The sequence below is a fragment of the Seriola lalandi genome, unplaced genomic scaffold, assembly GCF_002814215.2.
Source record: "Seriola lalandi dorsalis isolate HSWRI2012SDOR001 ecotype SW California unplaced genomic scaffold, Sedor1 jcf7180002054502, whole genome shotgun sequence".
NCBI lineage: Eukaryota > Metazoa > Chordata > Actinopteri > Carangiformes > Carangidae > Seriola > Seriola lalandi.
The window spans coordinates 194,145-207,103 of NW_019525055.1; the positions used below are offsets into that span (position 1 = coordinate 194,145).

The 12,959-nt window shown below is 37.1% G+C and overlaps 2 protein-coding genes and 1 non-coding gene across 3 annotated transcripts; 1 reads left to right on the forward strand and 2 right to left on the reverse strand.

Moving 5' to 3' along the window:
• Positions 1-2,450: 2,450 nt before the first annotated feature.
• Positions 2,451-6,011, reverse strand: cox7b (cytochrome c oxidase subunit 7B). The gene is made up of 3 exons (XM_023413038.2): positions 5,882-6,011; positions 4,317-4,432; positions 2,451-2,684 (listed from the first exon to the last, which is right to left on the reverse strand). Exons 1-3 carry the CDS (start codon positions 5,916-5,918, stop codon positions 2,601-2,603), a joined length of 237 nt encoding a protein of 78 aa, XP_023268806.1. The 5' UTR covers positions 5,919-6,011; the 3' UTR covers positions 2,451-2,600.
• A 198-nt stretch (positions 6,012-6,209) lies between these two features.
• Positions 6,210-6,320, forward strand: trnal-caa (transfer RNA leucine (anticodon CAA)). Its single transcript has 2 exons — positions 6,210-6,247; positions 6,275-6,320. It is a non-coding gene; the product is annotated as a tRNA-Leu (tRNA).
• A 606-nt stretch (positions 6,321-6,926) lies between these two features.
• On the reverse strand, positions 6,927-12,466 carry pgrmc1 (progesterone receptor membrane component 1). Its single transcript, XM_023413079.2, has 3 exons — positions 12,131-12,466; positions 9,787-9,942; positions 6,927-9,140 (listed from the first exon to the last, which is right to left on the reverse strand). The coding sequence occupies exons 1-3, from the start codon at positions 12,423-12,425 to the stop codon at positions 9,046-9,048; spliced, it is 546 nt and encodes a 181-aa protein (XP_023268847.1). The 5' UTR covers positions 12,426-12,466; the 3' UTR covers positions 6,927-9,045.
• Between the last annotated feature and the right edge of the window lie 493 nt (positions 12,467-12,959).

The window sequence follows — 12,959 nt, forward strand, 5'->3', positions numbered from 1 at the left end:
ATATATATACAGACACATATATATATAAATAAATGAATAAATTGCTGCATGAATGTATTTTACATATATGCATAGCAGGAGGAAGACAATATAACAAAATATCACAGAACTAAAAATACCATTAAATAAATAACTGTACAAAACACTCTGAAACATAAGAAAACACTCTGAAACATGTGCTTCACCATGTTTTCTGAAAGAGTAGCAGTTTCTCATTATTTTCTATTTTGGAGCTTGCTCAGGGGTGCATAAAAGTTTTCCACATTGATTGAAAACAAGTCTAAAATTGACCACATTTCCCTTACAGACAAATACATTTTATAGTCATTCACAGTCATTGGATTTAACGTGATAACAGCAAAGCATAAAATATAGGAACAATAAATTCAAATCATCTTCATCATAAAAATGGTGGGGTCATTGATTTTCTTTTCAAAATCCAGTCTAGCTTGAATTTCTGTATCTTGACCATTGTAGCATTTATTTTCAAACTCACTTTCTGCTCCAATTGTCAATCACACAATGGCAGCTCTCCCCTACAGAGTATCTTCTCCCAAGATTTAAAACTTACAGATTATATCATACTAGTAGTAACTTAATGTACAACCAGTGACTGAAATTAAACAAACCATAGTTAACATGTGGACAAACATAGCTCTTAACAAACAAACTTACATACGTACATATATAGTATAGCCTACATACACACTTACATACAGGCAAAAGCCTGTGGCAGGAAGAGAGGGACCTGAAATGCAGCTCCTCATCCCCATTATACTCCAGGTGAACTAAAGGGCTAATGGGCTGATGAGCTGGACTAATTGGCCGTAGCTCCTCAGATCCAACCAATAACGTGAGGAGGCAGGTTCCAGAGCTTAGGCCCACAGAGCCTGAGGAGCAAGACAACAAATACGCACGCAAGTGTACTTCATCATGACATGACAATGGAACTGTGTGTCTTTCTATCACAGATGCGCCCGATGCTCCGACTGTGTCCAGGTATCGCGTGCTCATGTGAGGAGTAGGATCAAACTCATGACATCTGATGACTGATTCTGTGGCTCCTGTGGCTCACCATCTCTGTGTCAAAACCAGAAGAATCATTCATTTTCCTTGGCTCCCCAGCTAGTTAATCAACCTTGTTGTTGTCAGGGCAGTTTTTTCCACGCTTGAAGCTGGCACTGTCCATGTTTTCCGCCTCTTCCATTGGGTCCTCTACCTCTTTCTCACCCTCTGGCCTGGATCTCATACATGTTTTGTATGGAAGATCTTAATATTGTAAAGCTATCAGATAAATGTAGTGGAGTAAAAAATACTATCTGACATGTAGTGACGTAGATGTACAAAGTGACATGAAAAGGAAAGACTCAAGTGAAGTACAAAAGCAAATATGCAATTTGCAATATTTTTTATTTTATATATTTGATCTCAAATCTCTGACACAAGCCAGGGAACTTAATTACCATCGTTAACCTGCCTTGTTTTTTTTGTAGATTTATTGTTCAATAAAGAAAGAAAAAAACTCCTTCAGAGCAGAACAAACTGTTCAGGGACAAATTGTTAGAGAAGAGTGAAAAAGGTTCCCAGATCCCAGCGCAAAGCCTTCAGATGTCTTGTTTTGTCCAACCAACAACCAAAACCAAAAGATGTTCTATTTAAACTGATATAAAAACTAGCAAAGCTTCACACTGGAGAAGGTGGGACTAGAGAATCGTTTGTTTTTTTTTATTTCAAAAATAGGTGGACAATCATTTATCAAAATTATGTCTGTCAAAGAATAATCAATTAATTGAGTGTTTCAGCTCTGTACTGAAGTAAAATTTTGAATGTATAGTTTTGTATTTTGATATTCTAGTCTTAGGCATAAGATTTGAATACTTCCTCCTCCCAATTTATGGGAAAGATGTGTTATTTATGAACCAGTCTTAAGCAATATTGAGAATTTTACCGTTTGTTCTGCAGTGGCTTCATGTTCTCTGGCCACAGGGATCCCCCTCAATAAAGGTGAACGTGCATCAACCAACTCGCAGAGGTTGGCAATGTGTTCTTGAGAAGTGACTTTGCATTTCAGAGAACTGTACACAAACACAATTAAGAAAATGCATGAACAAATGGGTGCTATTATATTAATCAATCAGTGATGGTAAACATATGCAAGAGTAAACAACTCTTCAGTTTCCAGTAGCTTGCTGTGGGATAGAGTTGTTTATATGAGCAAATGTCAGTCTCTTAAATTGAATGGTGTAATTAGATGTAGTATGACAGATTGTCCAAACAGTTCCCCTTCATTTAAAAAAAAAAAAAAATCAATCCTCATACTTGGATGTAAATTTGATAATGACTTTCAACATTAACATGTCAACTTGGATTAACCACTGACTGACGGACTGCTGGAGAGATTGCTGTGATAGATAATGGTAGCTACTGTACACAGCTAAAAGAGGAAACAATTGTCAGTAGAATCACAGATAATTTATTTGAACAAAGTAACATGTTGGAATAAGCACAGGCATTAACTGTCTGAACACACAGATATTCATTATTCATCTGTACAACCAGAAGGTTCATTAGGTGAGAACAAGGTCTGTCATGGCGGCTCTTCACTCCTCAGCCTCTCTCCACTCTTTGGGCATGACCTTTCCGACTGGTGACAAATTCCAGGTGATGCCAGTCTGAGTCAGCACCTGCACAAAGACAGGAAACACATCATTTCATCCCAAAACAAACTTATTTTAAAAAAGACACCAGCACCCTCTTATTAGAAATCTTGTAGACAGAAAAGTGAATGTTAATTCTTTTTTTATAAAGCATCTGTCATTATGAATCCTGTTGACCTCTTTGCCATTTTTGTTTAATTTTAGTGAGGCCTGAACACTCCCTCTACCTCCTGTGGCTGAGGGTCATCCAATAATTAGAAGCTTGGTGGTCAGTGGTGCAATCCCTGGCTCCTCAAGTCCTCGTGTCGAAGTGTCCTTGGGCAAGATACTGAACCCCACTTTGCCCCTGATGGCAGTTCCATCATTATGCGACTATAATGTATGAATGTGTGAGTGAATGGGTGAATGTGGCAAGTATTGTAAAGCGCACTGAGTGGTCAGTAATACTAGAAAAGCGCTACATAAATATTATAAATATAATATAAAAAGTCCATTTACCATTTTTGTCTCATATATGCAAATGTGACACCAGTTTTGCAAACTGTCATAAGTACAATAAATAAAATAACAAGATAAAATATATACCTAAAGACTTTGTCTTTCAATATACATGTCTTATAACTATCTTTGACCTTAGAGCATATTTTAGGCTCTTTATTGTGGTAAAAATAATAAAACATTCTCAGACTTATGTACTTATTAAACAAAGCCATTCAAGCTGTCAAAGTAAACATGCTGAGATTGCCCTCCAGTGGTTAGAATTAGCAGCTGACAGTCAGGGACAATTATCCAAACAAATGTAATTTGGTAAATAATATCTGTTATTTGTGAATCAAGAATAACAAACGAAAAAACAAAACGAACGGTCAGCTTACATAACATTTTCATCAAGGTATGACAGAGGCCACTTTTAGTCAAAATGTTACATGTGCAAACACATTTCTCTATTATTTTATTGGTATTCTTAACAGTTTGAACCACTTTTAATTTTTCTTTTCTAGCTTGGCAATGGAAAATCTGTTTTTGCCAGCAAAAGCGAAAACTGACACTTTTTTTTTGAAAATTTAAAGGCGATAACATCAATGGAAAATAACTCCTGGACATAAGTTCCTGATATTTTGTTCGAACAGTGATTGTAAAGTGAGTATAGATGTTTTTTTAAGGATGTGTGCAGAGGGTGTCAATTGACAGGTAAGGTCTAGGTTATGCATTTGTGTCTACGGTTTTTCATGATACATTTTTTATATATAAAAACTATAATATGTAATAATATAATAAGAAAACTACAGAAACTGCAGTATAATCATGAAAATATTTTAATTCAAATATGACCTTCTGGTTGATCTTTAAAGTCATAAGGCTTACATGTTCACAATATTTCTGCATCCGTACTGTCCTCCCAGACAATATGTGACTCTGCACTGATAATGTTTTATATACAACACCAATATTTTCCAGATTGCAACTGGTCCCCCACACCCCAACTTCTTTCTCCTCCTGCACTGAAACCCTGGGGACACGTGTAGCATTAATTTATAAATGCTTGAAAATATGACCACTATTTAACCAGCACTCCTTTTATTCTATATGAGCAAGATGTCTGTTCAGGTCATACCTATAAATAAATGTGGCATGGACTGACACTACAGTGCTACTTACGTATGACCACACAGCCGTGCAAAAGACAGCTCCACCGATCAGCAGGCCAGTGCCATACTTGGAGTGGAAGTCCTGGCTGGTGGTGGAGCCATGCCTCACCTGCCGCACGGCCTGACCTGGACAACAACAAAACACACTGCACTATTACCAACTTTTATCATTTATGACTTCACTTTCAAGCATTCCAAGTCCTCTTTATGGAGACTACACACATAAGGATTATCTAAAGCTGAACACTATTAAATGTAAAATATGCATGAGTCAAGATGCAGTCATGAGAGTAATGACAGGAAGTCAAGTGTGAGAAAGGTGGAAAATAAAAAGGACTGAAATAAATTCTCCTGGATATTCTAATCAAGACTGTCAATTTGTTTATCTAGAGCTGAAACGATTTGTTTACTAATAAATTAGTTGTTAGGGTTATAAAAAAAATAAAAAATAAAACCAATGACCTCTGTTCTCTTCAGTTGTCTTGTCTAGATTTGTATGCTATGTTCATGGTCATGTCAAGTTTTCATCTGTCTCATACGAGTGTTAACCTACTGATTTATAAACTCAGAATATATTATTACTAAAAAGTGCAATAATGTCCTGTGGAAACCAAAACTGGCATATATGCATTGTTACACTGTAATAGCTGTAATAATTAGTCAATTATCTAATTAGTCATTGACAGAAAATTAATCACCAGCAATTCTGAAGAATGGATGCCTGTGCAAGTCATACCGTCGTTATCTTAGAGCTGCAATGAGAATTTATGGACAGAAAATTAACGTGCAACCGATACCGGTTTCAGTTGTTGTTGCAGTTGTGTTGCAAAAGTGCAACTGCTTTTCTCTGTTCTATGTAATTGTGAACTGAAATCTTTGAATTTTGGATTGTAAATCAGTCAATACTGGAGAGCTGAACATGTCACCTTGGGTTTTGGAATTTTATGAACTTTTTTCACTTTTAATTCAAATGTGACCATGGCAAATTAACAAAATAATATATATTGGAAATTATGGTCACATTGATTTCCCCAAAGAGGTAACATTTCCCATCAGGGAAACGAACTATCCTATCACTTTTATTGGTCATATCGGCCCTCATTCCAAAAGCTGGGAAGACTGTCCTTATTTTGCCCTTTCTTTATCACACACTCTAGTTTCGTGGGCACCATCTTTACGGTTTACCGTTGCCTAATCTTATCCGTAAGAAACTGATACATTTTCACAGTTACACGAAAGATGATAAATATTACAATCACATTACTGTGTCGGACAATGACACCTCAAAGAAGAAAAAATGCCTACCAAAAGGCTACTTCAAACGCAATAAGTAGTTTAATTTGTGGACAATAATTTCATACATTTACTTACACAAATACATGTGATTTAAGACATATTAAGACTTCTTTGGTGAGATGCTAATGTTAGCTGGCTAACAGTAGGGTGTTAACACGCAGACCGCGGTCACCGACCAAACAGAGGCCGGTCAAACTTGTGTTCGACTGTAATTGAACTGCCGCCTGATCTAAATAGATACATACAGAATATATTTCTATGAAAACCCAGTTTGCTTACCAGTAGCGTTAACTGCAGCTTTAGCAAACCGGTACATGTTGTTTCGACTAGTGTCTTCAGATACCCTTGAAGAACGGAAGTGTAATGGCTGCCGCACGTAGACAGAGCGGATATTACGACTGTCGAAATGAGCATGCGTCGAAAAAAAACTACACGTTTAGTGCGTAAATGGAAGCGACATGTAGTAAGACAAAAGACAAACATAAAGTGGATAAGTAGTTATTTATGTTACAAATACTACAACTTATATGATAACCAAATTAATATTTCAGTGTATCATATGCGTATTATAAATAAAAGTCAAACTTTATGACTCTTACTACACCGTGTCAGGATGGCCGAGTGGTCTAAGGCGCCAGACTCAAGGATAAGCTCCTTCCGTTGCAACGGGACTTCTGGTCTCCGAATGGAGGCGTGGGTTCGAATCCCACTTCTGACACATATTTTTCTTTAGTTGGTTTACGTCAAAAATATCGATAAAACTGATAATAGTCAGTACTTATCCAAATACTTATATAAGGGCGAAATATTTCCACTTTTCAAGAGTTAGATTTCAAGTGTGCATATAAGAGTTTCTACTGTATTTACATGCCTTAGTTTTTGGTTTATTATAATTCGCAAATCAAATTAAATTCGGGAGATGCTTTAATAATGCGATACACTCAAAACAAAAAAATAAAACCCCGAATTATTCACCTTTATCATCATCTGAAACCAATTTCTGTTTAATATTTTTCATAAAATAAAAGGTTACTGTAAATTAACTTTTGAAGAAAGGCTCATTTTAACGACAGTTTGTTACAGGGGTTGTATTTACTTCTTTCCACTTTAAAAATCAACAAAATATGCAATTCGCTGGCAGAGCTGGTCAACATTTTGCATAAAACTATTTTATTCAAATTAATTTACTGTATAAATTTCCCCATAATTTGCAAGGATTTCCTGGATGCAGGTAGTGGTGGAGAGAATTTTACCAGGAAATTATGAGGTGTAGCAGCTCGGGGTGGGGGGTTCTTGAAAAGAAAAATAAATACACTAGCAGGTGTTCATTTTGTAATTTTCTTTATTAAATCAAAATATCATTCAGGATAATAACGGTATGACAGTACCATGACATTAATTTATGTATGTACATGCATACTGAAAATGTTCCCTCATTGAATCTGTTTTTATGGAAAGTGGCCAATCTCTCCAGCTTTTACACGGATGATGGTGGCAAAGAAAAATATTGTTAACAGATTATTTAACACAGCACATTTTTCTACGGTCAGAAAAACTAACTTCTTCCACATAACTTCAGGATTAAAAATTAACAATATTTCCTTGCAAACAAAGCCTCTGCGGGAATACACTGACACAATAGTAGAAAAGCCTGTCACTCCAACTTGGACTGCGAAATATTGCTGAAAAATGATTTAATTAGCAATCAACATATTTATCTCTTACCTAGTTGTCATCAGACACTTTCACCTAACTTATGTCATTTCTCTGTACTTTGAACTTTCTGACACTTTTCCTTGGCACCATGTGATGAACTACAACCGTTAACATTAAAAACATTACTGCATGTGAATGAGGGCTGCCTATTCAGTTGTTTTTACTCATTTATTTTTTGAAAAAATCATTGCACATTACTTTTGTCCGACCTACTGTCCAAATCAAAAGGAGATTCAACTTACAATTTAGAAAAGCAGCTAATTCTTATATTTGAGAAACTCAAAACTCAAAAAAACAGAGAATGATCAATATCTTTACTTGATAAACGACCGAAATGGTTAATCAATTATGAAAATTGGTTTCAGTTACTTAAGGGGTGTCAATAGAAATGAGCACTGAAAGTCAGACAGTTTAAATCTAGTTTAAATGTACAGGACTGTTCAGATCAGCAGATCCATGTGATGTGTTGGAATGCTCCAAACATCTGAATGTCATCATCCTCTTTAATTGTGAAGAGCTGAGAAATATCGTCTCTTATATAATGGTGATTTAGGCTTTAAGCCAGAAAGGATACAACTGGCAGCTTGGTTACAATTAGGTGCAGTTTATTGAGAAAAAGTGCTTTAAAAGAGATATGGTTTGCATTGTTTATGTGATGACATCTTCAATGTCTAAAAATATTTACCTCAGCTCATTAGTGTTTGGTCCAATTAGCTGCATTGGCTCTCTTGTTAAAGGAAAATTATGTTGGGGTTTTTTTTTTTTTTTCAACCTGGGTGTTTATTACTATGGGTTGTGCTAATTCTGCACTTGCCACCCCCGTTGTAGAGATTCAGGAGACACAATTCAAGCAAAACGTTGTATACCAGGGCAAACAATGTGAACCTCCCAGAGCTTTCAAAATAAACTGATTTTACATACGTCATTTCAAACATTTGTCTCAGAATCCAAGCAAAAGTAAACAAACAAATCTTGTAAGCTAACCAAACTATCTTTTAGTTGGACTCAAAGACATTGTTTGAAAATGATTTCTATCAACAGACGGTGGCAAGTACAAATTTAGCAAAGCACAATAGTCAAAATAGAGACAACTATGAGAAAAAGGCTCAAGTTGAAAAATACCAATATTTTCCTTTAAGTTGTATTTTTCTTAACTTTGAATGAAACTTCCTGAGATAATTAATTTCAAAACCAAGAGAGCTGAACCTTGCATGAAAGGAATGTGTACAACCAGCAATATTAACAAAGTGTACATCAGACCTGTGGATCACGGATCACCAAACTGATTTGACGAGCTGTAATTGAGGTGGGCTGAACAAAACTGATCTCCTTCTTAAAACCTGCAGGACATTTAACCATCAGCAGCTTCATAAAAATGTTGGAACCAGTCCTTCATTTTCTTGAGTTCTGATTCTCCACAACAATGTAAGGATCCATGTTTAACTTCATAAAAAGTGATCTAAACTCTAACAACGCTGCACTACTCTATATCAGAAATCAGTATATTTAGCTGTTAATGCCATCTAACCTTCACATAACATAAATGGAAATTAATGGAGTTCAGTCGGCATATATATTCCAGGACTGTGATGATCCAAAAATACTAGAATGCAAACAGAAGATGGAGGAGTTTTCTGTGAATGGCCCTAACAGGAGGCAACCAGCATCAAATTACAAACAAACATTAAGGCATCTGTCATTTTTCCCTCTTGGTCACTTTTCATTGTCTAGTCCGCCTTTTTGTCTTTTCCTTCCTCGTCGTCTGTGTACTCTGTGGGCTCCTCTCCTGGTTTCAGAAGCTTGCCGACGTAGTCATACTTAACTGTAATGGATGAAAACAGTCAAGATCATTTCATCGTGTTTTGTACTGTAGCTTTTCTGGAATTTATTCATGTAACATTTTTTTTTTTTTTTTTTAAATCACCTAAGCCATAAAGTTAAATATTTACTGTCATTTTTGAAGAAAATTGCAACATGTATCTGTTTATTAACTAACAAGAGAACTCTATGAAACCTAACTTGGTGGAACTGAAACGAATCATTATTTTCATTACCGATTAATCCAACCATTTTTTTCAGTGACTTGATGAAGTTAACAAAATGTCAAAAAGCAGAGAGCTCAAAGTAACTGAGCTAACTCAGTAACTGTCCATCTGCCCACTGCTGTTTACTAACTAAAAATAATTACAATCGTTAACACTCAGAAATCAGGACACCAGGAATAGGTGTGTAAAATATGCTTCAAATTCCCACTGGACAGGAAAGTATTTTGGGTAATAAAATCAAATAAAAGGAATAAATTATATCGTTTATTTATATAGCAGACAAATTTCATATGGGCATAAATAAAGTCTGTCTGTCTGTCTGTCTGTCTATCTATATAAAAGGGAAAGTGAGAAAAGATCAAGTGATATTTTGGCCACAATAATCGTAATGTGAAAATCTGATCCAGTCACATCTCTACTTACAGGTGAACTGAGTCTCCCACTCAGAGAGACTCTCCTGCTGCATGGCGTTTAGGTCGGACAGGTCGTCGTGTTCGTCTTTCAGGGCCTCTTTCTCCAGACAGAACGTAGCCAGACCTCTGGATGCATCTCTGCCTGCAAACACTCCATACGGCCCCTCTGCAGGACAGACAAGACACAGAGGGAGAACATGGTGGGGTGAATGCACAGCAATAACAGCAGCAGCAACGATGGCAGGTGGACAATGCTACAAACAACTGATCATTGTTAGCGTCATTTACATGCCACTTTCTCTCTAGTGGCGTGATGTTGAGCTATGCATCTGTTTGAGGGGAAGGTTTGGTGATATCCTTTTTTCCCCCATGAAAACAGCAAAACCAACAATGTACTAACCCTGGTAAAAAGTATTGCCTGGTTATCAAACCCTGATATGTTATTCCTCTGAGCCATAGACCAACAATAAAACAATTAAAAACATGTAAATGAGCCTCACTGTTGCCACAGATAGAAGAGGGAAATAAGAATGTTTGAGAGATGGACTATCACATTGTAGGTTTCAGTCATTTCATGGTGTTTGTTAACAGTAAGAAATATATAAAATATATTTTATTTATACGGCTTCTTATGTTCAGATAATTGGGATATTTGCCTTCTGAAAAACAGTAAAAGAATCACTGTGTCATTTTTATATTATGTCAAAATTCATTTACATCATTCACATCCAAAACTTTCAAACAAAACCCAACACTAAATGTTACAAGTTTAGTAACCTGCAGCAGCAACGAGTGCTGTCAAAGTGTCCCTGAGCAAAACCCTGAACCCATTGCCTGAGGACAAATTTTAAATTCCTGAAATGGAGCAAACCAATGTAGGATTTCAGTGGGCGCACAGTGCACCAAAAAAGTTTGCATGACAGTCATTTATCATGTTGGTCAGAGGTCACATGCAACAGAGGTTACAGTCTGAGATAAGATAAAAACAGAGAGGTCTAACTCTGTATCTGTTTCCAGCTAATAGAAATGTCCCAGTGAAGCATGTCAGAACAGATTCTTATTTCAGAGATCTGGAGAAATGGAAAAGTTGCAACACATGTCTCTCTAGTAAAGGTCTACATAGATTTAATCTCACTGCTACAAAGAATAACAAATATAACAGCCACATATTAACTGCAAAGTGGAAAGACATACTTCAGGCGTCCATTCACAACGTTAGGTGATTGTCTGGAATTCTTCTTTATTTGGATCTGCATGAAACTCTCCCAATTAATCAATCATCAGTCCAAAGGATTAAAAATCGAGTTACAAAATATCTTTTTCTTTGATAAAAAGTTGAAAGGCATAACTTCATATAAAACTTTTCAGGGGATGAGTTAACTATGTCTCCCAAGGTGCATCTAAACACCAAAACATCCAATCATAGAGCTAAGATTCTGTCATGAGAGCCACTGATGTTGGGTGAAAGCTACAGTGGGGTGAGAAGTTGAGACACAGGCAGCTTGACAAGCACACTAGCTATAGCTATTCACCCAGCTAACATCCCAGATTTATTCACAATGTGCATGAGCAAACAACCAAAAAATGCTGCTCTCCCCTCAGCTTGACATCTGTCAATTAAAAACCATGTTCTGTCATTTCCCCAAGTGCCTGTGGAAAAATTTGTTAAATTACCAAGGAACAGAGTGAACATTACTTTTCCCAACTCTGCCTATAATTGCCACAGTTTACCAAAACAACAAAAATGGATCAAGTTTGGTGAGCCTGTCCGAATGAGGTTATTAACATAGAAGTCACTCCATAGTGTTCCTGCTCGGTTCTCACTATACAGGGAACATCATCATCCTTCTTTTTGCGCCACTTTTGACACCTGTAGAGCCGCTCAGTGGTAACCTGCATTGCGTTGAGGGATATAAAATGAATATACTTACGGAGAACTCGGACACTCAATTAAAAATGGCGGACAGTGAACTTGGTGAACTATATCGTGAACAGGGAGTGATTACGGACAAGGCTAGCAGTTACACCCACATTCCCACTGCATTGTTGAAAACACGGAGTAACTCAACTTCTTCCATAGACGATCTCTGGTTTCAAGGCTACAGCAGCTCCTCTGTTGTGAAATGCGATCTCAGCTATCAATCTAGAGGGGGTGTGGCGTTAGCGTCCAGTTACAAAACTCAACTTAAACATTTGCCTAACAGCGACTTATGGTCGATAATGTTACCGGTGAATGGCTATCGATCAATACATTTTAACACAACGGCCACTTCATGCTAGCTGCCGTTGGTAACACGAGAGGGGCGACGAAACAGTTTGTAACATCTTCACGCGGACGTGTCCCGTAACGTTACCTGGCCCGTAAAACTTCTTCCCCCTGGTCACGTCGAACACTTTCCCGTTGACAGCCATGAGGATCCTCGGATTCTGCAGTCCATCGTAGGGTTTCAACTCTGCCAGGGTAAAATCTCTCTTTTTCAGTTTAGGCAGCGGTTTTTCCAACTCTTCGAGTTCCGGCGGTTTGTCCCCGCGGAAGATTTTGTACAGGAGGAACAGGCAGAGGCTGAGCAGGGTTAGGTTCAGCGGGGAGGTGAAGATCTCCTGAAAAATGCCACCAGAAGTTACCTCGCTTCCCTCTTCTTCAGCCATGTTTGCTCCTCTCTCCCTCTCTCTCCGGTGTGTGAGTTGGGGTGGGACCGGTGGAGCTCATGGATCCTGAACCAATCGCTGCTGCAGCCTCACGGGCAACGGTTAACTGTTTAGACCAATCGAACTCTTCTAACTGTGTGACAGATATTGCAGTATCCATTATGAAGTGTATCAGGATATACTGCTATTTCTAGTATTTATCATTTAATATACATATTGAGATGTTCATTATTTTGAAGGTCAATTGATTATTTGTTTTCTCTATAAACTATCGTAAAAATAGTCAAAAATAAATAACTGAAACAAGTTAAACAATAAATCAGTTATCATTTTTTATTCATTTTGTGTTGCTTGATTAATTGATTAATCATTAAAGCTCACTCTGTTCTGTTATTCAGTAAACCCAGCTTAAACTAATGCAGTCTATACAGTCCTACAGTCCGATTACAGATCCTACCTCCATGAAGGTATAATGCTCAGTTTTTGGTGACACTGTTAAAGATCTCAGAGAAGAGAGAAGAGCTCTAAAATGAA

Bases quoted from the DNA above. Each gene is read 5' to 3' on its own strand.
- cox7b (XM_023413038.2), bottom strand. From the start codon at position 5,918: ATGTACCGGTTTGCTAAAGCTGCAGTTAACGCTACTG. The intron at 4,433-5,881 runs GTAAGCAAACTG...GTTGTTGTCCAG, and splicing joins AGCTGCAGTTAACGCTACTG to GTCAGGCCGTGCGGCAGGTG. The intron at 2,685-4,316 runs GTAAGTAGCACT...GTCTTTGTGCAG, and splicing joins GCACGGCTGTGTGGTCATAC to GTGCTGACTCAGACTGGCAT.
- pgrmc1 (XM_023413079.2), bottom strand. From the start codon at position 12,425: ATGGCTGAAGAAGAGGGAAGCGAGGTAACTTCTGGTGGCATTTTTCAG. The intron at 9,943-12,130 runs GTAACGTTACGG...TCTGTCCTGCAG, and splicing joins GAAGAAGTTTTACGGGCCAG to AGGGGCCGTATGGAGTGTTT. The intron at 9,141-9,786 runs GTAAGTAGAGAT...CATCCATTACAG, and splicing joins GTGGGAGACTCAGTTCACCT to TTAAGTATGACTACGTCGGC.